General features: G+C 40.2%; 1 protein-coding gene across 1 annotated transcript in view; it reads right to left on the bottom strand.

The window, feature by feature from the left end:
• Positions 1-1,229: 1,229 nt before the first annotated feature.
• sirt7 (sirtuin 7) overlaps positions 1,230-27,946 on the bottom strand; it is a 48,801-nt gene continuing 22,084 nt past the window's right edge. Inside the window, exons 7-10 of the mRNA XM_061880594.1 lie at positions 20,550-20,786; positions 18,942-19,022; positions 12,394-12,500; positions 1,230-5,304 (exon numbers count right to left, since the gene is read on the bottom strand). Of these exons, the coding sequence (XP_061736578.1) occupies positions 5,094-5,304; positions 12,394-12,500; positions 18,942-19,022; positions 20,550-20,786 (636 nt within the window). The 3' untranslated portion in view covers positions 1,230-5,093. The remainder of the gene's footprint in view (positions 5,305-12,393; positions 12,501-18,941; positions 19,023-20,549; positions 20,787-27,946) is intronic.

Here is a 27,946-nt window from a genome sequence, read left to right as displayed (position 1 = left end):
TGGAACACCCAACTGCGCCCAATACCCAACATCCGGGCTGATGATTTGAGGTTGTCCTGAAGAATTTGGAGGTAATCCTAATTTTTTATTGTCCCATTTACAGCATTTCCATTGGCAGCAAAACAGGCCCAGAGCATAATACTACCACTACCATGCTTGACGGGGGGCATGGTGTTCCTGGGATTAATGACCTCAGCTTTTCTACTCCAAACATATTGTTGGGTTTGTGGCCAAAGAGCTAAATTTTTGTTTCATCTGACATCACATTGACAGAGATAAGACCTTCTGGAGGAAAGTTCAGCGGTCAGATGAAACAAAAACTGAGCTGTAAGGACAATGACCCTAAACACACATCAAAAGTGGTAAAGGAATGGCTAAATCAAGCTAGAGTTAAGGTTTTAGAATGGTCTTTCCAAAGTCCTGACTTAAACGTGTGGACAACGCTGAAGAACCAAGTCCATGTCAGAAAACCAACACATTTAGCTGAATTGCACCAATTTTGTCAAGAGGAGTGGTCAACAATTCAACCAGAAGCTTGTGGATGGCTACCAAAAGCGCCTTATTGCAGTGAAACTTGCCAAGGGACATGAAAGCAAATATTAACATTGCTGTATGTATACTTTTGACCCAGCAGATTTGGTCACATTTTCAGTAGACCCATAATAAATTAATAAGAGAACCAAACTTCATGAATGTTTTTTTGTGACCAAGAAGTATGTGCTCCAATCACTCTATCACAAAAAAACAATAAGAGTTGTAGAAATTATTGGAAACTCAAGCCTGCCATGACATTATGTTCTTTACAAGTGTAGGTAAACTTTTGACCGCAAATGTATGTAATGGTGTCTTTTGTATGCAATGCAATGGACTTGCTTTTTACTGTATTTGACATGAAAATTAAAAAAAATATTTACAATATACAGAAGTTTATCGCTCAACTTTTCTGCCACTGACAGTATATTCCACTTTTAACATCATACAACTGTACAAGATTGAAAATGTTTCTTGTTTTTTCTGCATTTCACAGCACATGTCATCATACTATCAATTATAACTTTGGCTGAACACATTTCTGCGTATAAAAAAGTAGTATAGTAGAGAGTCCTCATGTCCACCACAGAGGACATCTTACCATTTGTATGGATAAACGATGTATATGAAGATGTATACTGTCATAATTGGAGGTACTGTTGATGACAAACAATATCAACTTTGTGCATACAATAAAGTATTTTTATCATTTCTTTATTGTGAATCAGAATGATTTTAGCAAATATGTTTACAAATAATACTGTAAACAAATACAAAAAAATAATAGCAGCTCCATAAGCTTACTTTGGCCCCTTATGACCTTTGACACGTGCACAATGCTGTCACATTCCTGAGGAACAATATTTGACATTTGGACATCGGTAAACATTCTGAAAGCAAAAAACAGTTGTCATTAGAAATCAAATGTAAACGTTTCAGTATGAATAAACACGTGTTTAATAGGAATAAACACGTGTTTATTACAAATAAACAGTACAGTAAACACCTCAGTGAAAGAGTAAAATAAGTTGGCATCCATAGGAGTACAGGAAGTAATATGTACTGGATTACTATATAATGTACTGTCGTACTATATGATCAAAGTAGAACTTCTACCACAACAAATATAACAAAAAAACATCCAAAAGAAGATGAAGCTGCCAATTACAGTAGAACACGATTATGCCAAAGCCCCCTGGCACTGACTGAAACACTTGTAAACGTAACTAAAAAGGAAAGTAAAAGCATTCATTGCTTGGACATTGAGTGAGGAAAAAAGTGATATTTAAAATGATGGTGCAGTTTATAAATATCATACAAACCCCAAAACCTCTGAAGTTAGCATTTTGTGTAAATCATAAGTAAAACAGAATACAATGATTTGCAAATCCTTTTCAACTTATATTCAATTGAATAGACTGCAAAGACAAGATATTTAATGATTGAACTGGAAAACGGTATTTTTTTGCAAATATTCTCTCATTTGGAATTTGATGCCTGCAACATGTTTCAAAAAAGCTGGCAAAAGTGGCAAAAACGACTCAAGAAAGTTGAGGAACGCTCATTAAACACTTATTTGGAAAATCCCACAGGTGAACAGGCTAATTGTGAACAGGTGGGTGCCATGATTGGGTATAAAAGCAGCTTCCATGAAATGCTCAGTCCTTCACAAACAAGGATGGGGCGAGGGTCACCACTTTGTCAACAAACGCGTGAGCAAATTGTAGAACAGTTTAAGAACAACATTTCTCAACAAGCTATTGCAAGGAATTAGGGATTTCACCATCTACGGTCTGTAATATCATCAAAAGGTTCAGAGAATCTGGAGAAATCACTGCACAAAAGCGATGATATTACAGACATTCGATCCCTCAGGCGGAACTGTATTAAAAAGCGACATTGGTGTATAAAGGATATCACCACATGGGCTCAGGAACACTTCAGAAAACCACTGTCAGTAACTACAGTTTGTCGATACATCTGTAAGTGCAAGTTAAAACTCTCGTATGCAAAGCCAAAGTCATTTATCAACAACACACAGAAACGTCGCCGGCTTCGCTGGGCCTGAGCTCATCTAAGATGGACTGATGCAAAGTTGAAAAGTGTACTGTGGTCTGACGAGTCCACATTTCAAATTGTGTTTGGAAACTGTGGACTTTGTGTCCTTCAGAACAAAGAGTAAAAGAACCATCCGGATTGTTATAGGCAAACATTTCAAAAGCCATCATCTGAGATGGTATGGGGGTGTATTAGTGCCCAAGGCATGGGTAACTTACACATCTGTGAAAGCACCATTAATGCACATACACATACAGATTTAGGAGCAACATATGTTGCCATCCAAGCAACGTTATCACGGACGCCCCTGCTTATTTCAGCAGGCCAATGCCAAGCCACGTGTTACAACAGCGTGGCATCATAGTAAAAGAATGCTCGTACTAGACTGGTACCATTAAAAAAATTTGCGCATTATAAAGCCTAAAACACCACAACAGAAACCCCGAACTGTTGAACAACTTAAGCTGTACATCAAGCAAGAATGGGAAAGAATTCCACCTCAAAAGCTTCAAAAATTGGTCTCCTCAGTTTCTAAACGTTTTACAGGAGTGTTGTTAAAAGGAAAGGCCATGTAACACAGTGGTATAAAATGCCTCTGTGCCAACTTTTTTGCAATGTGTTGCTGCCATGAAATTCTAAGTTAATGATTATTTGCAAAAGCAAATTACGTTTCTCATTTCGAACGTTAAATATCTTGTCTTTGCAGTCCATTCATTTGAATATAAGTTGAAAAAGATTTGCAAATCATTGCATTCTGTTGTTATTTACGAATTACACAACGTGCCAACTTCACTGGTTTTGGGTTTTGTACTTTATATGGAATATTAATGCATCATTTTAACCATTGTGACATTGTATGACGTGATCCTATTCATTTTCATAAATTAATCACAATGATTTTCAGAAAAACAGTACTCATATTCAACCAAATATTAGTGGTGTATGCGGTAGGCATAAATAACTGAGCTTGTTATAACAGTTGATAAACTTGTGTAGATGTTACGATTGAATGTTATGAAAAAGGATATTGTGCGTGTATGTCAACGTGATGTTGTCATGATTTAAAGTTATGAAAATTAATATCATACACTCACAAAATTGCGTATACGTCATTAATGCATGTGTTCTGAAAATGAATAGGATAGTCATGATTGTGTAGAAGATACTACCGTATTTTTCAGACTATAAGTTGCAGTTTTTTTCATAGTTTGGCCGGGGTTGCGACATATACTCCTGAGCGACTTATGTGTGAAATTATAAACACATTACTGTAAAATATCAAATAATATTATTTATCTAATTCGCGGAAGGAACAAAGAAAATGTCAGCAATCGTCACACACACATCAGCAATCGTCACGTACACGTCAACCAATAAGAATTCGGCGGGGAAGGGTCATGGCAGAAGCGCATTGTGGGTCATGGAATGCTAACTACTATATGCTATATGCTACTGCCGTAACTATTAAAATGAATCATTTCATTGTTGGCGGTAACTTATAAAAACTGAGAAGGGCTGAACAAGAATGGCACCGAAAAGGAAATCATGTACTGCAGATTACAAGCTGGACGTAGTGAAATATGCAGCAGAAAACGACAAGAGGAAGCGGCGCATACCTTTGGAGTTGGCAGAGTTGTTTAGAAGCGACATCGAGGAAGAAGATTTCATCGGATTTATCGATTAGGAGTGACAGATTGTTTGGTAAACGAATAGCATGTTCTATATGTTACAGTTATTTGAATGACTCTTACGTTAACATACCAGGCACCTTCTCAGTTGGTTATTTACGCCTCATGTAACGTACACTTATTCAGCCTGTTGTTCACTATTCTTTATCTATTTTAAATTGCCTTTCAAATGTCTATTCTTGGTGTTGGGTTTTATCAAATAAATTTCCCCCAAAAATGCGACTTATACTCCAGTGCGACGTAAATATGTTTTTTTCCTTCTTTATTATGCATTTTCGGCCGGTGCGACGTATACCCCGGAACGACTTATAATCCCAAAAATACAGTAAATATTGTGAAAATGACACGAGTGTACATAAACGTGTTTAGAATGCCATGAAAACGAGTATCATTTTAATTATGTGTACATAAATTTGTGTAGGAGATATCAAATGTTATGAGAATGAATTGTCATGAAGAATGTAAACTTGTGTAGAATGTTATTAAACATGAAGCGTCTACATAGTGAACATGTTTACAAAGTTGTTAAATATATATATGAAAATGAATATTCATGGAGAGTGTTTGTAAACGTGTTTAGATGTTGTCACAACAAACAATCATAAAGAGTGTTAACTTCTTTGGATATGAAATATATTATAATACCTAATATGATATTCATGATGAGTGTCCAAAAACTTTGTGATCACTCAAACAAAATGTTTTGTTTTCTTTATGAAAAGTTAGAAAATCAGGAATTCTAATATTTCTTCACATGGTAAACAAGAAGACACGAGCACCTCAGCTTGAAGGATAATTCCTCTTCATGTTTTAACTTCACGCCGTTTTTTTCTTTTTCCTTCCTTTGCCGTAGCCTCGTCCAAACCAGCCGCCACAAACCTGCTGGCTTTCTGACGGCTGCTGCAGGTCACCGAAGGGGTCGATGATGTCATCGATGACGTCATGACGAGCGATGAGCGCACGCGTGTGACTGTCCTGCTCGTCGGGGTTGAGGGGCGTGGTCAAGCTGAAGATGGGGTCGTCCACCCTGAACACACAAACATGCTATCAGTGCCACTTTGTCGAGCTCGGGGATCGCTCCTCGTCTGTCCCTGGAGCTTTTTCAAAAATGTGTGAAAATGGAAAAAGATGGGAGAAAAAATATATTTTTTGTTTTAATATGGATTCTGTAGGGGGACAAATATGACAAAAACCTTCCTAATTGATAGTATAGCGCCCCTCAGAGCTATACGTCCCAAACCAAAACAGGAACCTTGGTTCAATGAAACCACACGCACAGCTCGGCGTGAGTGGTGACGGAGCGCAAGTGGAAAGGGGATCACTTGGAAGTCTCCTATCAAATTTTAAAAGAAAACTTTTGAAATTATCAAAGTGTTGTTAAAGCTGAGAAAAAAAAATATTTGTCAGACTTAATTTTAAATAGCATCAGTAAGCCACGTGTTCTTTTTAATACTATCAGTAATGTTCTTAAACCGAATCCAGCCACTTCACTGGAGATGACAAGTGAAACTTGTGAAAAATTTCTCTCCTTTTTTAATGATAAGGTTGCTTCTATTCGGGCAAATCTTTCTCGTTTTCCATTAAGTTTTAATGTGGCCACTCAGTGCTCGACTGTGTTCTGTCACTTTGAACCTGTGTCCATGCCTGAACTTAGAGGAATAGTCGGCAAGCGAAAACCCTCATCATGTTCCACAGACCCAGTCCCCCATCGTTTTTTTAAAGAAAACTGGGACACTATTGATTTGTCTGTTAGGAACATTATCAACAGCAGCTTGATTTCTGGCTGTGTCCCCTCCTTTTGTAAAAGAGCTGTTGTTGAGCCTTTGATTAAAAAAACAGGTCTTGATCTGACAAGTTTGTCAAATTATCGGCCCATTTCCAAATTACCTTTTGTGTCAAAGATTTTGGAGAAATGTGTTCTGGCACAACTGCAGCCTTTTTTAGATGAAAATAGCACTTTAGATCCATTTCAGTCTGGATACAAAGTGTTGCACAGTACTGAATCTGCACTTTTAAAGGTTTTTAATGACTTGCGTTTAATGTCTGATTCTGGCAGCTCTGCCATTTTAGTGCTTTTAGATCTTACAGCTGCCTTTGACACAGTTGACCACACAATTCTTATAGACCACCTGAGAGACTGTGTGGGTGTCAGGGGGACTGCGTTAGAGTGGTTCAGATCTTACCTGTCTGAGAGGTCCTTCTCTGACAAGCTGGGGGACGCCACCTCCTCATCTGCCCCGCTTTACTGTGGTGTCCCCCAAGGATCTATTTTAGGCCCCATCCTGTTCGCTCTTTATCTCCTTCCTCTTGGAGATATTTTTAAGAAACATGGAGTGTTTTATCACTTTTATGCAGATGACTGCCAAATTTATATGCCGATTTCAAAAAGCCACGGCCCCCTGACACCCCTTCTTAACTGTCTATGCGACATCAAGGCCAGAATTTTTTAATAATGAATGAGGGAAAAACGGAAGTTTTAGTTTTTGGTCCGGCCCTCACTGACTTGGGACCATTGCAAAATTATGTGCGTCCCAAAGTCACCAGCCTTGGCGTCACTATAGACAGCGATTTTAAACTAGAAAAACAAGTCAATGGCGTTTTAAAATCATGTTTTTATCACCTTCGTCTTTTAGTAAAGGTTAAACCGTTTTTATCTTTTAACCTTTTTGAACAAGTCGTGCATGCTTTTATTTCAAGTCGCCTGGACTAGTGCAATGCACTTTATGCTGGCATTAGCCAAAAAGCTCTCTCCCGGTTGCAGTTGGTCCAGAACACGGCAGCACGACTTTTAACAGGGGCCAGGAAACGCCAGCATATAACCCCAATTCTTCAGAGTTTGCACTGGCTCCCTGTTCATTTTAGAATTGATTTTGAAACATTGCTGTTTGTTTTTAAATCTTTACATGGACTGGCACCTCAATATATCTTGGACCTCATCCAAATTTACATTCCTGCGCGCGCTCTGAGGTCGGAGAGCCAGCTCCAGCTCGTGGTGCCCAAGACCAGACTTAAGACCAGGGGAGACAGGGCCTTCTCTGTGGTCGGCCCTAAGCTCTGGAACAGTCTGCCGCTCCATGTTCAAGCTGCTTCCACAGTGGAGTGTTTTAAGTCTCGTCTTAAGACTCACTTTTATTCTTTGGCTTTTAACACTACGTGAGTTGTGTGGTCCTCTGTCCTCTGTTCTCCTCTGTGTTTTTTATACACTTTGATTTTTATTTTACTGTTTTAATTGATTTTACCCTTTAAAATAGTTTTTAATCATATTTGTTTTTATATTGTTTTTATTGGTTGTATTGTTATTTATTTTTTGTTTTATTCAGTCATTGGTGGAGCATAATATTGTTTTTAACATGGCTGTGCAGCACTTTGGAAACGTTATTGTTGTTTAAATGTGCTATATAAATAAAGTGGATTGGATTGGATAGTTGATAGAAATCCTGCTGTTTAATATTTAGCGAGCGACGTTTTTTCCTACTAATTTTGGCGGTCCTTGAACTCAGCATAGTTTGTTTACATCCATCCATCCTATCCATTTTGTACCACTTTTTCCCTTTGGGATCGCTGGTGCCTATCTCAGCTACAATCAGGCGGAAGGCGGGGTACACCCTGGACCAGTCGCCACCTCATCGCAGGGCAGTTTGAGAATATAATCATGTACAACTTTCTTCGATGCTGCCACAGAAAAACGCATTTTACGCCACTCCGTCTTTGTCTCAATTTGTCCACCAAACATTGTATGCTGTGCGTGACTGCACAAAGGTGAGCTTTTTGGTTTTATTGACTTGTGTAAAATGCTAACCAGGCATATCCCACGTGACAGATATTCACAGCATCACAGATTACATACATTTCTGTGAGGACTCCATCATCCCTACAAAAACTGTCCATTGTTACCCAAACAACAAGCCCTGGATCACCGGCCAGCTAAAGGTGCTGCTGAATAAAAAGAAGCTAGCCTTCAGATATGGTGACCGGGACGAGTTGAGGAGGATACAGTGGCAGCTTAAAGTCCAGCTGCAAGAAGGGAAAGATGCCTACAGGAGGAAGCTAGAGGCTAAACTCCAGCAGAACAACACTCGTGATGTGTGGAAAGGCATGAAAGCCATCACAGGCTTTAACAACAAAGCCAAACTGCTGGATGGGGGTGTAGACAGAGCCAACGAGCTGAATTTGTTCTTCAATAGATTTAGCAATGCACCCCTTACTGGCCCACCCCCCACTACTCCTGTCCTCACACCTCCCCTGAACATCTCTACACAAACTCCTTCTCTGATACCTGCCACTGCTGTTCCCCCCTCCCCCACTGAGAAGGCCAGCCCAGTGTGTCTGACACCTGGACATGTAAGACGATAACTGGAGAGAGTCAATCCAGCCAAGTCAGCAGGCCCTGACCGAGTCAAGCCCTGGGTACTGAAGACTTGTGCTGCTCAGCTGACTGTGATCCTCCTTTTCATCTTCAACCTAAGTCTGAAGCTAGAACGGATACCAGTGCTATGGAAAACATCCTGCATAGTGCCGGTGACCAAGAAGCCCATCCCATCGGGCTTGAACGACTTCAGACCTGTTGGCCTGACGTCCCAGGTCATGAAGGTCCTCGAAAGACTTCTACTGGATCAGCTGAGACCCCTGGTGGCTCCTTCCCTGGATCCTCTACAGTTTGCATATCAGCCCCATGTAGGAGTGGATGATGCTGTTATCTACCTGCTGCATCGTGCTCACTCTCACCTGGATGGTGGGAAGGGCACTGTGAGGATCATGTTCTTAGATTTTTCCAGTGCTTTTAACACCATTCAGCCAAATCTGATGAGTGACAAGTTGCTCGAAATGGGTGTCAGTTCATTCATTGTCTCCTGGATTACTGATTACTTGTCTGACAGGCCCCAGTTTGTGCGACTGGGGAGCTCCCTGTCAGATACTGTGGTCAGTAGTGTAGGTGCTCCACAGGGGACTGTCCTGTCTCCTTTCCTGTTCACCTTGTACACCTCAGACTTCCAGTACAGTTCCAGGTTCTGCCACCTGGAACTGACGACTGTGCTGTGGTCGGGTGTGTCAGTGAGGGAAAGGAATTGGAGCACAGGACACTGATCACTGACTTTGTGGAGTGGTCTCAGGCGAACCATCTGGTCCTTAACGTGGAAAAGACCAAGGTGCTTCAGGAAGTGTATGACCCCAGTGGAGCTCATCAAGATCCAGGGCCGGGAGGTGGCAGTGATGGGCAGTATAAGTACCTGGGAGTTCATTTGAACAGCAGACTGGACTGGAAGGACAACTGCAATGCTGTTTACAAGAAGGGAATGAGCAGACTCTTTTTCCTGAGGAAGCTTAGGTTCTTTAATGTGTGCAGCAAGCTGTTGGAGATCTTTTATGAGTCTGTTGTGGCCAGCGCCCTGCACTTCGCAGTGGTTTGTTGGGGGAGCAGCACCAGCAAAAGGGACTCAAACTGGATTGATAAACTGATTAGGAAAGCCGGCCAAACTATTGGCTCGCAGTTGGAGGCGTTTGTGTCAGTGAGGGACAGGAGGACACTGGACAAACTGCTGGCCATCATGGACAATCCTGCTCACCCACTCCACCAGACAATTAAGGGACAGCGGAGTTCATACTCCAACAGGCTCCTTCAGCTTCCTTCCCGCACTGTGCGATTCAAGAACTCCTTCATTCCGCACTACATCCAGCTGTATAATCACTCCCCATACAGCAATAGATAATATCCGTCTATTACCTGACACCTTCTATGTCAGCTACTTCTCTTTGTTTTTAATGTCTATATTCTTTTTTCTGCTGGATTTACTCTCTTTTTTATGATGGGGCTGCCACATATACTGTAGTAATTGGTATATATTGTATATATGTTATAGACATATTATATCTGTATATATAATATACTGTACACATATTAAGTATACATTGTATATATTCGCAGATATGTTATATTTTACATTGCTATATTTAGTCTATTTATACCTGCATTGTCCTTTCCATCCTTACACTTTCCATCATTGTAACTGAGCTACTGTGTTGAACAATTTCCCTTGTGGATCATTAAAGTTTGTCTAAGTCTAAGTCTATATTTGGTGCCACCAGCTTTGACAAGCTTGTGGCATTTATTCAAAAAGACTTGATGCTGTAATTGCTAACTAACAAAGAATTGAGCAAATGCTGTGACTACTTACTGGTACATATGTTTCTTTAGTTTTTAATTTTTCATAAATTTGCTAATTACAAAAAGTAACTTTTCACATTGTCATTGTGGGGTATTGTCTGTAGAATTTTGAGAACAAAAAAGATGTCCATTTTTGGATAAAGCTGTAAGTAATTAAATTCAGAGACCTAGGGCCTAAAATAAAACATTGGAATTAGTATAAATGCAAAAAGCAATTGACTCAGAAGACAACCCTGCCATTTAGAATGATAGAGGTCGAAATTACTGGGATTGAATATTATTTGACCTGCAGGGACGTGAGCACACTGAGAAAAAAAGAAAAAAATTAAGAAAAAGAGGAAAATGTCTATCAACACAAAGTGCTGCCACATAAACCCTGAAAGAACATTTTGAAAATCAAGACTACATTTCCTGGATGTTTTTCTACACTATATTTTACCTTGATATTAATGTTCATCTACCAACCTCTTTTCACTGTCTTGACACTTACATGCCCCATGTAATGTACCATATATTTTTTTTGTTTTAGTGGATAATTTCCTAACAGTATCATGAATTAAAATGAAATGTAAAATTTTATAACATGTATGCAAAGAACGCAGAAAACGATTCCCATTTGGCAAATCTATCCTGTAGCCACGCCCCCTTAGGTAATAAATTCCCTGTCTTGTTACCAGTGTGTACAATATGTCTCATCAAAACTATACCTTCTGGCTAGCTACTAGTAAATACTCTAGAAAAAACAACTGGTTTGGAAATAACAGTGATTGGATTGTAATCATCCAAATATAATTAGCAGCAAAGTGGACAGTAGTCAGCGTTGGTGGCGGCAACAAGTAAGCAAGCTAACTCGCAAGCTTGTTTCGGTGCTCCCGATTGTCTCCCTGTCCTGCACCTTAGTGCAGCATTTAGGCAAGAAGAACAACAAGTACTGAGCTGAGGCGAGCGTTTAACACATTTTGTTTAGATTGTCTTTTTATTGATATTTCATTTATATTTTCATATTGTTGCTGCTTTTTGGATGGTTATTTAGAGGGCTTTATTGGCGGAACAGAGGACCTTTTAGTATTTGATATTGCACTGGTACTGTATTTGACTACTGTACTTCTACTTGTACTGATACTTCTACCATAACTACAGTGACTTATTGTGCAACTTATTGTCTTGTAATTAATGTACACCAGAGCTATAAAAATGTTTGTATTTTTTGTATTTAGTGGATTAGATTCTGCAACTAGTGTTTGTATCCCACTGTACGCAATATCTGAAGAGCATGGAAAAAAAGCATTTCACTGTGGTGTATTCTGCATGTGACGAAAAAACTTTGAACCTTGGAGCTCTCGTGGACTCCATTGTAAGCAGCGTTAGAATGCAATAAACAAAAAACATGAGTTCTTGTCTCCTGTTAAGATTGTGAATTATAGGCAACATTTCAAAATGAGCGCAAATCCCCATTAATTCTAACATTGGAAAAAAGTTATTATAAAAAGCAAATATCAAATATTAAACACTTCGATCAATCTAAACTGTTGTGAAACAGAAATGTAAAAAATTATTTTTATCATATACTGTATATACAGTAATTTTGCATCATTCTCAACTGTCATGAAATAAAAATGTAAAAAATAAAGTTGATCATTCCTCACAGTCATACAAGTGTAAAAACAAGGAATGCAATGTTAGGAAGTAAGATGAATAAAAAAGTTTTAATTTGGTAATGATTATAAAACTTTACATTTAAAAACCTAAAAACACAACAAAACACTTCTTTACCTTTAAGGTATGTCATGCTAAGGAGTAATAAGATACTTAATACTTGAAAAATGTAGTATTTCATGTTGTGTTTTCTTCGGTGTAGAATGAGTCCACTGACAAATCATTTGATGCACTGGACTTTTTACAATATCTTACGCCCTCATATTTCATATTTGTATGATTTGATTATGCACGTACCTGACATAAACTGGGATGTGAATATGAAGTTCTTTCATTAGGAGATCCATTACATCATCACACTTAGCATGAACCTTCAGCACGGCCAGATCATCTTTTGGTGTCCACTTAACAACAAGCACAATTATCAATTATTATTATTACTGATGCTATAGCACAGGGGTGTCCACATTTTTTCCACCAAGAAAAAACAATAATAAAAACCTCAAAATATGCGAAAATAGACACTGAATACTAGGCGACAAACTTTGTCAGTTTTTTGCAAGGCTGTTGCTCTGAATTCTGGGCCCCCTGAGAGAGTATCGGTGCGGGCCTCTCCACCCCGTTCATTCCCACCTTAAATGTTTTTGTTCTTTCGCGTTTTGACGGTGTAATACATCCAATTTGTTTCCCATTTTACGATTAACCACATAACAAGTCAGAGGATTGTTGTGTACATTATGTATTATTAGTTGTCGTTAAGGTTTTTTGTATTCAGGCAATTCAAATTTCCCACTAATAACGCATTTTATATGACCACATTGAACACATCATGATAAAACTGACCTTCGTCAGATGCTCGTAATTATCAATTATCGTCACCCAGGGGCAGCACGGTGAAACAGGGGTTAGTGTATGTGCCTCACAATACGAAGTTCCTGAGTAGTCCTGAGTTCAATCCCGGGCTCGGGATCTTTCTGTGTGTAGTTTGCATGTTCTCCCGTGACTGCGTGGGTTCCCTCCGGGTACTCCGGCTTCCCCCCACCTCCAAAGACATGCACCTGGGGATAGGTTGATTGGCAACACTAAATTGGCCCTCGTGTGTGAATGTGAGTGTGAATGTTGTCTGTCTATCTGTGTTGGCCCTGCGATGAGGTGGCGACATGTCCAGGGTGTACGCCGCCTTCCGCCCATGAGCAGCAGAGATAGGCTCCAGCACTCCTTGGGACCCAAAAGGGACAAGCGGTAGAAAATGGATAGATGGATAGATCGTCACCCTGTTCAATCTACCCACAGCTAAACAAGTTTTTAAACTTCCTGCAGGCGCACACTCAAGCTTCCAAAAATCTGGAGAAGAGCATTAGTGGTCGCCATCTCAAAGCCGATGAAGCCACCAGAGGATCCAAAGAGTTATAGACCCATCTCTCTTTTGTGCACTGCAAAAACTGAAATCTAAGTAAAATTAAATATCTCAAATAAGGGTGATATTTGCTTATTTTCTGCCTGATATGACAATTCTTCTCACTAAGCAGATTTTATGTTAAGAGTGTTTTACTTGTTTTAAGGGTTTTGGTCCTTAATTATCTCAGTAAGATATTACAGCTTGTTGCTGTGGTTTTATGACCTATATTGATTAAAACATGCTTGAAACCAGAATATCAACTGTTGCAAAGCTGTGTCATCAACACTCAAGTATAAAACTGAGTTTTTAAAGTAATAATTTCTTACTTCAAGCATGAAAAAAAATTGTGATGCAGAGCGCATATCATTAGATAGAATATTTTTTAACATCCATCCATCCATCCATTTTCTACCGCTTATTCCCTTTTTGGGGTCACGGGGGGCGCTGGCGCCTATATATTGAGCAAAAAGATCTCTTTTTTTTTCTACCAAGAAAATTACACTTGTTATTAGTGAGAATATACTTATTTTAAGGTATTTTTGAGTTCATTGAGGTTAGCTAATTTTACTTGTTTTGGAAAGTCTGGACAAGCCAAATTTTCTTGTTCTATTGGCAGATAATTTGGCTTATTTCAAGTAAAATACCCCTCATTTTTGTATTTTTTTTCTTGTTTTTGAACACTGACTTTGTGCAGTGTGTATCCCTTTCAAAATCCTGCAGAGACTGATTTATGCTCGTGTCCAACCTATTATCGATCCACTGCTCCCTCAAGAGCCAGCTGGATTCCGGCTCAGAAGATCAACCGTGGATCAAGTTACTCTCCAGACTCAAGAAATTGGGGACAGCTTCTCGGCCAAGAATAAAGCAGGTGCTGTGTTTGTTGATCTCCATGTTACCGTGGCCTTACCTGCAAGCTTTTGCGCCTACTGCCAGACAGGCAAATGGTCCATCACAAACAGCAGGTTGCGAACAGTCCTTGCTCCCCTTATTTAACATCTACACATATGATCTGCCAGTAACGACTGCCAAAAAGTTTGCATATGTAGATGACTTGACAATTATGCATCGTGCAAAAAACTGGCAGGAGTTAGAAGAGTCTCTTAGCCAGGACATGGTGACCTTATCCACTTATCTCCAGTAATGGAACTTGAAGCTCAGTGTAACCACAACGGTGACGGCAGCCTTCCACCTTTACAACAGGGGGGCACAACGTGAGCTTCACATCACTGTTAAAGGACGTCCTTTACTCTTTTCTGCCAAACCAATATATCTCGGCATTAAGTTGGACAGGGTAACCACGTTTCGCCAACACCTGGAGTCACTGCACAAAAAACAAACGACTGGCTGGATCGAGCTGGGGTGCTGGCGGTGTTACACTTTGTGCAGCCACCCTTGCTTTGGTCAAATTTGCCGTTGATTACTGCACACCTGCTTGGTGTCATAGTGCTCACACTATTCTCATAGATAAGCCGATTAACGATGCTTTGCGTTTAGTGACTGGACGGCTGCGTCTCACATAGGGCTGGGCGATATATCGATATACTCAATATATCGCGGGTTTGTCTCTGTGCGATATAGAAAATTATCGAGTATACATTCTCACGCTTTTAGCTGCTGGTATTACAGTGCATGCGTTTCCACTTAAACAAGCACACCTTCTTACACACGTCACGTGTGCAACGTCACACGCTCCCGTGGAGCAAACCGGTAGCGACATGGTAACATTAGCTTTGATGCTAACGGTGAGATGCGGGTGGTAATACGAGTGAGAGAGAAGGTGCAAATCTGGTTACAAATGGAGGAATAATTAATTTCCAAGAAAAACAGCACGGGATCCATCGTCCGGCTGTGGTTTGGCTTCAAGCGGGAATATATTCAACATTTATGCTGCAAAAAGTAGCAGCACTGCTAATGTAGCATCATTTGAAAAGTCACCGGCTAGAGATGAGGAGTACTTGAAACTCTGCATGTCAACATCTCCTGCCGGTGCCACACCAACAAAATGCCGAAGCAACTATTTCCACATCTAGACCGTATAAAAAAAGTCAGAACAGAAGGAGATAACGTCCGCAGGAACCTATTATGCAGCTCATTTATATTTGACACTTATTGAAATATCTTGTGTGACATCATGCACAAAAGTGCACTTTATTTGTTGTTAACTATTGTAGTGGCATTCTGTACGAAAAGTACACTTTAATTTAGTGTTGTTTTGATATGACATCTTAGTGACAATCATGCACGAAAGTGCTCTTATAGCTTGTTTTAAAATGTCTCTGACAATATTGCACTTTCTGCTTTGGAAATGACATGAATGTCTGTGCCACTGCTTAATAACTGTTTGATAAATACAGTTTTGGTAAATTGACTTAGTTGTGATTTCCCTCTCTGCATGAAAGTTTAAAATGAGCATATATTAATGCAGTATGAACAAGAATGTTTTACTGTAGACACAATCATCATACTGGTGTGACTATATGCATCAAGTGTTAATTCAAGGCTAAGGCAAAATATCGAGATATAAATCGTGTATCGTGACATGGCCTTAAAATATTGAGATATTAATAAAAGGCCATATCGCCCAGCGTTAGTCCCACACCAACGGACAATTTTTCCCATATTAGCAGGTATTCAACCATCTGAGCTTCGTCGCAAGAGAGCCACACTGTCTCTAGCCCGCCGAGTACTGGAGAGTGGGCACCTTCTTCATGATCGGCTTCTGTCTCCTCCTTTTAGAGGACACCGGCAGCTTATATCGAGACACCCATTTGTCTCTGCTGCATTGGAATTGCTAAATGACTTTCACCAGTCAAACTGCAGTGGGAAACTATTCCAGACTCCAAGATTACATCCCTAAAGCCAATACATCACCACTGGGAATATGAGTTCCCAGGCCTGCTTGGTCCAGGCTTAATCCCATTTGTACTGGCGTCGGCCTCTTCCGCTCAACATGTGCAAATGGGGTATGGCTTCATCTGCAGCATGTGAGTGCGGTGCAGAGGAGCAGACCACATAACATCCTGTCCCATATACCACCCTCCTAATAGGAATCAGGGTCTGGCAGCTGTGGACAAGCGATTGGCCATTTGGCTGTTAAAGACTTGCTCAGCTGTATAGTGGTTAAACCTCTAATCAACATCTTTATTCAAAGGAAGAAGATCCTGTTACAATAATCGCCTGACTCATTTCAAGTTTTTTAGGAAACACAACAAACTTCACACACTTGATAAAGGCCATACACAGCCATCCTTAAGGGGGTAACATCACATGATCTGATCAATTGAGGATGTAGGTCATTTTACCATAAGTGGCCAGCGTCAGATTGTTTTGGCAGAAAAAGAAATCATGACAAAAAATTACTTAGGCGATTATTTTAACACTGTGACGTTATGAGCATCTGACAAAGGTTACACGGTATGTATTAAGTAATTTATAATTATTTAGTATGGAGCCTCTGATGGGCGCATACCAGAGCACTGTTTGACAGTGATGTATATGAAACAGACATGCACAGACACACCCATGCTCTACAAATTTTAATGAACTGGTGACTTGTCCAGACTGTAGCACAGCCAGATGACAGCTAACATAAGCTCCAGAGTCCAGCCTCCGCACAGTAAAAAGGAAATCCATCCATTCATTCATTCCCTACCGCTTGTCCCTTTTGGGGTTGCAGGGGTGCCAGAGCCTATCCCAGCTGCATTCGGGCGGAAGGCAAATAGTGTTTCCCAGAGCCCAAAAAAAGTCTGCGGGCTATAGAGCGTTTTCTATTCGGGCTCCAGTATTCTGGAATGCCCTCCCGGTAACAGTCAGAGATGCTACCTCAGTGGAAGCATTTAAGTCCCATCTTAAAACTCATTTGTATACTCTAGCCTTTAAATAGACCCCTTTTAGACCAGTTGATCTGCCGTTTCTTTTCTTTTCTGCTCTGCCCCCCTCTCCCTTGTGGCACAGGTCCAGGGGCCATGGATGAAGTGCTGGCTGTCCATAGTCGGGATCCGGGGCGGACTGCTCGCCTGTGCATCAGTTGGGGACATCTCTGCGCTGCTGACCTGTCAAAGTCCATTGCACCGGTCTCCCCTAGAGGGGGGTGGGGGGGGGGGGGGGGGGGGGGGCACACCCACATCTGCGATCCTCTCCAAGATTTCTCATTGTCATCTCACTGGGTTGAGTTTTTCCTTGCCCTTATGTGGGATCTGAACCGAGGATGTCGTTGTGGCTTGTGCAGCCCTTTGAGACACTTGTGATTTAGGGCTATATAAATAAACATTGATTGATTGAAGGCAGCTTACACTCTGAACAAGTCGCAACTCATTGCAGGCCCAACACAGACAATATTCACCCACTAGAACCATAGGCCAAATTTCCAAAAAGGTGCAGTCCCCCTTTAAATGAGAAACAATAAACGTCAAAAGTATATCAAACAATCCTTTAAGCGGAGTGATCACTGCAAACTTGTGCATTCTCCGGCTCTGCTCATTGTACTGGAGTGTGTGCTACTTTTGTCGTCGTCTTTCATAAAATCTTGCACTCTTACGCCATCCTTGATTACCTCTCGAGGAACTCTGAAGAAGCATGTTGAAGAGGTGTATTTAGCCTACTGATGTGTATTTATGAATGGTTGATTTATACAGGCTAGCAAGGTAACCTTAGTAGCCTGTATAAATCAACCATTTATAAATACTGTGAAGAAGCGTTTATCTTTTTTGCAATTTAAAAGGGTTCGTACAGCCGTAAACAAGGCAAGCATATTTCTCTTCCAAAAAAGTTCAATGGCGCCACCCATAGAAGATAGACACTGACTTGACCACCACACATATTCAATGAGCCAGACATGACATCATTGTGAATCCAAGCAATAGTTAGGTGTTTATTTTGTTTCGAGTTTAGGTTGGCTTTCGCATGCCACGGGTGCAGTGCACATTATTGCAGGCGCGCACCTCAGAGAGAACATTGGTATGGATATAACCATTTCTTAAGAAGGGACCAGGAGGGCTTTTGAAATTATGACAACTTGAACTTTTTATGACTTGTGGCTTTGTTTTAATTCGGACTCATTCGTATGAATATATATATATATATATATTAGTTTAGTGTATGCATAATCATTTTGTCATAGACGTTACAGGGGTCTGTGTGTGGGCCTCCGGGGGCTGTGGGCCCTTAGAATTGTTATCACATTTCCCCCCTTAATGACGGCTCTGGATGTGTGTTAAAGATGACAAAGCATGTGATTATTATAAGTATAAACACACCTGTTTTTTTCTCATTATGTATTGTTTTTGTTTGATTTTATTTATTTATTCTAGAAACACAATATGCGTCGGGCCAACATAACCACAGCTGCGGGCCGCATATGACCCCCGGATTGCACTTTGGACACCCCTGCTATAGAAGAATCATCACTTCAATACAGGACTACTATATCAAATGACAAATCAAGTACCTGGAGGTTAATGATGTACAATTTTGGTCTTTTGTCTGCTGGTCTGTCCATGCACCACAAACAAGCGTACTTTTTCAACACCTGTACACAAAAAAATTGAAGTCAGTTGTGTCATAGGCCTCAATTTTTCTAAATAAACACATTTAACATACACTCTGTAATCATCAATTGTTTTAATAAAATCAGCAAAGTCAACATAAATGACTTTTTATCTCCAATGGTTTTAAATCAGAAAATTTAAACATACTTTTCTTATCTACAATTTTTTTTAAATAAGCACAACAAACATTTTCTATCTTCCATTGCTTTAAAAAAAAGAAAGAAAATACAACATAAAATTTTGGGGGTTTAAAAAAGCAATTTTAACATACTTTTTTTTTATCTTTAATAGTTTTTGAATAAGCAAATTTAACATATATATATATATATATATATATATATATATATATTTTTTTTTTTGTTACCTCCAATTGTTTTTAAATAAGCAAATTTAACATGCATTTTCTTTAATCTCCAATTGCTTGTACAAACACATTTAACATGATTTAAAAAAAAATATTTTTTTGTTTAAGTAAGCAAATGTGACAAGATTTTAAAAAATGTGTAATTATTTTTAAATAAGCAAATCGGACATACTCTTTTATCGCCAATTGCTGTAAAATAATCAATCAATCAATCAATGTTTACTTATATAGCCCTAAATCACTAGTGTCTCAAAGGGCTGCACAAACCATTACGACATCCTCGGTAGGCCCACATAAGGGCAAGGAAAACTCACACCCAGTGGGGACGTCGGTGACAATGACCCAAATAAGCACAACAAACATGTTTTATCTCCAATTGTTTAAAAAAAAAATCCAACATATATTTTTTTTGTTTTAAATGAGCAATTTTAACATACATTTTTTTTTCTCTAATGGATTTTGAGTAAGCAAATGTAATATATATTTTTTTTTTTATATCCAATTGTTTTTAAATAAACAAATGTAAAATGCATTTTTTTGTATCTCCATTGTTTGTAAAAACACATTAAACATGATTTTTTTATATGTCCTGTTGTTTAAATAAGCACAATTAACATGATTTTTTTTTTTACCTCTAATTGTTTTTGAAAAAGCTAATTTTATATCTATTTTTTACCTCCAGTTGTTTTTAAATAAGCAAATTTAACATACATTTTTTTTAATCTTCAATTGTTTGTAAAAACACATATAACATGATTTTTTTTATCTACTGCTGTTTAAATAAGCAAATTCAACATGCATTTTCTTTATCTCCAATTGTTTGTAAAAAAAAAAAAACATAAAACATGATTTTTTTTCTCCTGTTGTTTGAATAAGCAAATTTGACAATATTTTTTTAATATCGTGATTATTTTTAGATCAGCACATTTTTAATATTTAAAAAAAATCTGCAATAGTTTGAAATAAGCAAAGGAATCACGGGTTAGTGTGGGTTAGTCATATGTGTGTTTCTACAGCTACTTTGGGTGACACTTATTCAACTATAAAATAGAATGCATTTTAGTAGATAACATTTTGCATCCTTTCCGAGGCAGCAGACTGTGATATACAAGAACACAACTTCGTATAAGCACGGTAGTATCACCTTCAAACTGGACCCTAAGCAAAGGATAACGTCTGCCATCTTGGCTGCCTCTGCAGCTGCTTTCCAGTTGAGGGGACTTTCCAGAGTTCCTCGCTCTCCAAAGTGCACGATGGTGTCCCTGAGCTCGTTGCCACAATGGGAGCACCTGCGACCCGTGCCATGACGGTGCAGTGAAGTTCGTTCCGTCACGTCAAACAGACGCACATACTCCCTGACTGGAGAACAGTGTGTACACACCTGTAGGACAGAACAAAGTTATTCGATCAAACCTAATAGGGTGAACATAACTTTACAAACCTAATTGGCTAGGTTCGTAAATAGAATAGTTCGTACAGTAAAGAAAAGTTCTCCATCAGAAACATGTAAACATGACTAATGGGTTCCGCCCTTGACAAAAGTCCACGTTTTAGTAAAGGTTTGTAAACTTTGGCACAATATAAAGTGCTATAAAATACTGTACATCAAAAAAAACAAAACAAGGGGGTGATGGATCAACTATCTCTTCATCAACTAGCCAAAACAACAGCGACAAGCTGAACCATCTTGTATGCAGCTGCTCAGCCAACATAAACAGAAGTCTTATTGGTGCCCTCACAAATGATCTGAAAGGACAAAAATCCTTAACTTTAACAACCATACTGTTACAATAATAAAGATTAAAAAAAATAAAATCTACTTTATCTTAATGTCTGCAAATGTGAAGCTGACTGGAGCAGACACAAGAGAGAAGGATGGCTTGTGTTCCGCTAGTGCCTTCTCCTCCTCTGTGGCATCTTTTTCCAGAAAACTTCTGTCTCCTCACAATTACAAAACATGCTGTGGTTTGAAGCCTGTTTTGTCAATAATTACATATTACTTGCTTGATCGCCTCGCAAAAAGTCTGTCTTTTTTTTTTTAACTCCACAGCGACGACCACATTCTTTCCACGTTGGTCATTTTGGGACTCTTATGGAGTTAGAAAAATATACAAAATTGGTCAAAAGATGAAAAAACTCAGGAAAGGCACACATGCTGAAGCAATGAGAAGTCAAATGAAAGACTCCACCCCTCCCCCCCAATGGCTGCGCCCTCTGGCACAAAATGGCTGCCAGTTTAACATGAAAAGAAGCGTTTGTACACAGAGACATGGTACGCACACGGAGGCAGATTTGGCTCCATCTAATGGTTCATGAATGGAAAAGTCCGCAAAAAGAGATGTTTGTAACTTGAGGCTGCAGTGTATGACGTCTTGTCTTGTAGCTGCCATTCGGCCGATAAATGCTTTAAAATGTAAAATCGGAAATTATCGGCATGAGTTTCAAAAATTAAAATTTATGACTTTTTAAACGCCGCTGTACGGGGCGACACATGGACGTAGGGAGGAGTACAGAGCAGTTGCGTCTCTCAGTCAGCAGCCCTCCCCTCTCCCACACACAACAGAGGAGTTGCAGCACGACTGCAGCATGAGAGGTTTACTGGCGACGCTTGATGACGTCATCAAACCGCCGCCAGCGGAGCATAACAACAAGAGTGTGTTGTTGCCGGTGCTGTAGCCGGGCTAACAAGCGAGCTCGCTCGGTGACTGACATGGTTTGGGATTCTTTTAAAGTGTCTCTGACGGATAAAAAACTGGCAATTTCAATGACTGCAAAAAGTTGGTTATGCGAGGAGGAACCAAGACGTCTTCCTTTAATACGAGCAATTCGATCTCCCACCTCTTCAAGAATCATAAGGAGATACACAATGAATACAAGCGTAAGATGGATGAAAAGCAAACAGCGAAAAAAAGTAGTACCACACAGTTGTCGCTTAAAGACTCTGCTAAGAAAAAACTAAAATACAACAAAAACCACCCCAAGCCAAAATCCCACGTTGTGGTCAGGGGCAACGCACGCAACGCAGTATGGCAAAAGCTACGGTGGAGTTTGGTGTGGCCAGTCTTCCCTGCATGGCGCGCACTTTGCAGCTTGCAGTGAACGGAGGTGCCCTGTCTCAACACAGCATTTCAAAAGCTCTGGCTGACTGCTAGGCCACTTCAAGCACTCACCACTAGCTTGCAGAACATTTTCGTTACTCATATAAATACTTTCGAGCAGGCCAGATTGAGCCCTGTTTATAATTTCCTGTTATACAGTGTGCCAGGCAGTCTTGCACTAAAGGAGGACTATATTATTGTTTACTTTATGACTCTAGTATACTCTGGACTGAAGCTATGTGCCTTCATTGCTTTTTGTGGCTGTTGTTTTGAAGCATGTTTAAAAAAAAAAAAATGCACTTTGTGAAAGCCAAAGTTTTGTTGTTCCAAAAGTTGTAGTGGGTCTCAGGGAGAGCATGTCCCAAATTCCAAGCTGCTGCTTTGAGGCATGTCAAAAAAAATAATGCACTTTGTGACTTCAATAATTAATATGGCACTTTTTTCCATAACTGGAGTTGATTTATTTTGGAAAACCTTGTTACACTGTTTAATGCATCCAGCATTAAACAAAATTAGGCATAATAATGTGTTAATTCTACGACTGTATATGTCGGTATCGGTTGATATCGGAATCGGTAATTAAGAGATGGACAATATCGGAATATCGGATATCGACAAAAAAGCTATTATCCGACATCTGTAGTGAAGATAGTCCATCACCACTAAACCTTTGAAATTATGAAAACAGTGACAACAGGAAGTGCATCTATAGCTCACACGCTTGCAACCCAACGATTCATTTTCATTCTTTAGACGTCAAATCAATACCTTTAAAGGATGCATACTAGCAAGCACACAAAGAAGACTTAAAAGGGAAACTGCACATTTTTTTGGTAATTTTGCATAGCATTCACAGTCATTATGAACGACATGACGACGGACAAATTTTGTATTTTTAATGCATTCAAATATTTAATAAATGCGTTCAAAATTCTGCTTACAATGCAGCCTATGGGAGCCGTTCAATTCTGCTTATTGTCACGACATGGTTTTCGCAGCCTACTGAGAGGTTTGTTCTCCCAGGATGCAAACGGACTATTCCGGACATGACTGGCAGGTAAGAACATATTTATTAATCAATTAATCCTACACATCACAAAAGACCAGAAACACACAAAAAGAAAGCATGACATTCGCGCAAGAGGGTAAAGAACAAAAATTTAAAGCAGGAAACATAGATGCTAACACTTACCATGAACTATGGACATAGAGAACTTATCAAACTGTGGCATGAAATAAACGAGACTTACGTAGTCCAGACTTGTTTATGGTTCCAAGATGGCGGCGCCCGAACGGGCTGCAACATTGCGGAGCTGCTGCTAAAGATGGAACATTTGGCAGAAATACCGGACAATTCCACAAACTTTATGGCTGGCTCACATCGTGGTCACTCCGTGATCACGTACGACCGCCAGACACTTCTGGATGTGGACACATCGGGCCGTTTTGGACCGATAGACACTTGCGTGCTAGACTTGCTAACTAGCATGGGAATACATCGGCGGCTACATCCAGCGGCCTGTGAAGCAGGGGAGTCTAGTAGCAGCGGGGGCCGTCTACGGAGCAGACGCCAGCGGTGTGATCGGAAACGCGGATGCCGAGCGGGGCTAAAAACAAAGCAGAAGGCTAATCCCCACAGAACACCACTTTCCTCCATCCCGAAGACGGATTTAGATGGAAAATGCGAGACTACTGGTCTGGGTAAGGAGTCTGTTAAATTAGAACAAGTTTTTTCTGCTTTGAGTGTTTCAGAGTTGGACATGTGTTTTACTGAGGTGGCTAACTATGATGCGTGCAGTTTATCAAAGCAACAAACAAACAATCGGAAAATCCCCGTTACTGAGGTGGCTAACTATGATGCGTGCAGTTTATCAAAGCAACAAACAAACAATCGGAAAATCCCCGTTACTGAGGTGGCTAACCATGATGCGTGCAGTTTATCAAAGCAACAATCAAACAATCGGAAAATTCCTGTCGTATCAATTCCTAGATATGGTCGTAACTATACTAAATGCACCGGGCATAATAAACACAACATTATTAATATTGCTACTACGGATAATTTGATCAAAAACTCCCTAAAACAGCCCACTACCTATAATATAGGTTTTTTAAACATAAGATCATTGTCTCCTAAAACGTTGTTAGTTAATGATATTATCAGAGACAACAATCTTAACGTCATCGGTCTCAGCGAAACCTGGCTTAAACCAAACGACTTTTTTGCGCTAAATGAGGCATGTCCTCCTAACTTTACACATGCGCATATTGCCCGTCCGCTCAAAAGGGGTGGGGGGGTTGCACTAATATACAACGAAAACTTTAACCTTAGTCCTAACATAAATAATAAATATAAATCGTTTGAGGTGCTTACTATGAGGTCTGTCACACCGCTGCCTCTACACCTGGCTGTTATCTACCGCCCCCCAGGGCCCTATTCGGACTTTATTAATGAATTCTCAGAGTTCGTTGCTGATCTAGTGACACACGCCGATAATATAATCATAATGGGGGACTTTAATATCCATATGAATACCCCATCGGACCCACCGTGCGTAGCGCTCCAAACTGTAATTGATAGCTGTGGTCTCACACAAATAATAAATGAACCCACGCATCGCAACGGTAATACGATAGACCTAGTGCTTGTCAGGGGCATCACCGTTTCCAAAGTTACGATACTCCCGTATACTAAAGTATTGTCTGATCATTACCTTATAAAATTCGAGGTTCAGACGCATGTTCGTCAAACTAATAATAATAATAACTGCTATAGCAGCCGCAACATTAATACAGCTACAACGACAACTCTTGCTGACCTACTGCCCTCGGTAATGGCACCATTCCCAAAGTATGTGGGCTCTATTGATAACCTCACTAACAACTTTAACGACGCCCTGCGCGAAACCATTGATAACATAGCACCGCTAAAGTTAAAAAAGGCTCCAAAAAAGCGCACCCCGTGGTTTACAGAAGAAACTAGAGCTCAGAAATTATTATGTAGAAAGCTGGAACGCAAATGGCGCACGACTAAACTTGAGGTGCACCATCAAGCATGGAGTGATGGTTTAATAACTTATAAACACATGCTTACCTTAGCTAAAGCTAAATATTACTCAAATCTCATCCACCGTAATAAAAACGATCCTAAATTTTTGTTTAGTACGGTAGCATCGCTAACCCAACAAGGGACTCCTTCCAGTAGCTCAACCCACTCAGCTGATGACTTTATGCAATTCTTTAGTAAGAAAATTGAAGTCATTAGAAAGGAGATTAAAGACAATGCGTCCCAGCTACAACGGGGTTCTATTAACACTGACACGATTGTATATACGGCGGATACTGCCCTCCAAAATAGTTTCTCTCGTTTTGAGGAAATAACATTAGAGGAATTGTTACAACGTGTAAATGGAATAAAACAGACAACATGTTTACTTGACCCTCTTCCTGGGAAACTGATCAAGGAGCTCTTTGTATTATTAGGTCCATCAGTGCTAAATATTATAAACTTATCACTCTCCTCGGGCACTGTTCCCCTAGCATTCAAAAAAGCGGTTATTCATCCTCTTCTTAAAAGACCTAACCTCGATCCTGACCTCATGGTAAATTACCGACCGGTGTCTCACCTTCCCTTTATTTCAAAAATCCTTGAAAAAATTGTTGCGGAGCAGTTAAATGAACACTTAGCGTCTAACAAGCTATGTGAAACCTTTCAATCCGGTTTCAGGGCAAATCACTCCACGGAGACAGCCCTCGCAAAAATGACTAATGAGCTATTGCTAACGATGGATTCTGATGCGTCATCTATGTTGCTGCTCCTCGATCTTAGCGCTGCTTTCGATACCGTCGATCATAATATTTTATTAGAACGTATCAAAACACGAATTGGTATGTCAGACTTAGCCCTGTCTTGGTTTAACTCTTATCTTACTGATAGGATGCAGTGTGTCTCCCATAACAATGTGACCTCGGACTACGTTAAGGTAACGTGTGGAGTTCCCCAGGGTTCGGTCCTTGGCCCTGCACTCTTCAGCATCTACATGCTGCCGCTAGGTGACATCATACGCAAATACGGTATTAGCTTTCACTGTTATGCTGATGACACCCAACTCTACATGCCCCTAAAGCTGACCAACACGCCGGATTGTAGTCAGCTGGAGGCGTGTCTTAATGAAATTAAACAATGGATGTCCGCTAACTTTTTGCAACTCAACGCCAAAAAAACGGAAATGCTGATTATCGGTCCTGCTAGACACCGAACTCTATTTAATAATACAACTCTAACATTTGACAACCAAACAATTAAACAAGGCGACACGGTAAAGAATCTGGGTATTATCTTCGACCCAACTCTCTCCTTTGAGGCACACATTAAAAGCGTTACTAAAACGGCCTTCTTTCATCTCCGTAATATCGCTAAAATTCGCTCCATTCTGTCCACTAAAGACGCTGAGATCATTATCCATGCGTTTGTTACGTCTCGCCTCGACTACTGTAACGTATTATTTTCGGGTCTCCCCATGTCTAGCATTAAAAGATTACAGTTGGTACAAAATGCGGCTGCTAGACTTTTGACAAGAACAAGAAAGTTTGATCACATTACGCCTGTACTGGCTCACCTGCACTGGCTTCCTGTGCACTTAAGATGTGACTTTAAGGTTTTACTACTTACGTATAAAATACTACACGGTCTAGCTCCATCTTATCTTGCCGATTGTATTGTACCATATGTCCCGACAAGAAATCTGCGTTCAAAGGACTCCGGCTTATTAGTGATTCCCAAAGCCCAAAAAAAGTCTGCGGGCTATAGAGCATTTTCCGTTCGGGCTCCAGTACTCTGGAATGCCCTCCCGGTAACAGTTCGCGATGCCACCTCAGTAGAAGCATTTAAGTCTCACCTTAAAACTCATTTGTATACTCTAGCCTTTAAATAGACTCCCTTTTTAGACCAGTTGATCTGCCGTTTCTTTTCTTTTTCTTCTATGTCCCACTCTCCCGTGTGGAGGGGGTCCGGTCCGATCCGGTGGCCATGTACTGCTCGCCTGTGTATCGGCTGGGGACATCTCTGCGCTGCTAGTCCGCCTACGCTTGGGATGGTTTCCTGCTGGCTCCGCTGTGAACGGGACTCTCGCTGCTGTGTCTTGGATCCTCTTTGGACTGGACTCTTGCGACTGTGTTGGATCCATTGTGGATTGAACTTTCACAGTATCATGTTAGACCCGCTCGACATCCATTGCTTTCCTCCTCTCTAAGGTTCTCATAGTCATCATTGTCACCGACGTCCCACTGGGTGTGAGTTTTCCTTGCCCTTATGTGGGCCTACCGAGGATGTCGTGGTGGTTTGTGCAGCCCTTTGAGACACTAGTGATTTAGGGCTATATAAGCAAACATTGATTGATGATTGATTGATGAGGCAAACAACTAGCATAACTGGCATGGAACA

The sequence above is a fragment of the Nerophis ophidion genome, linkage group LG20 (genome assembly GCF_033978795.1).
Source record: "Nerophis ophidion isolate RoL-2023_Sa linkage group LG20, RoL_Noph_v1.0, whole genome shotgun sequence".
Lineage (NCBI taxonomy): Eukaryota > Metazoa > Chordata > Actinopteri > Syngnathiformes > Syngnathidae > Nerophis > Nerophis ophidion.
Note: the sequence above shows the minus strand (reverse complement) of the source record. Positions and strands in the feature narration are given on the sequence as shown.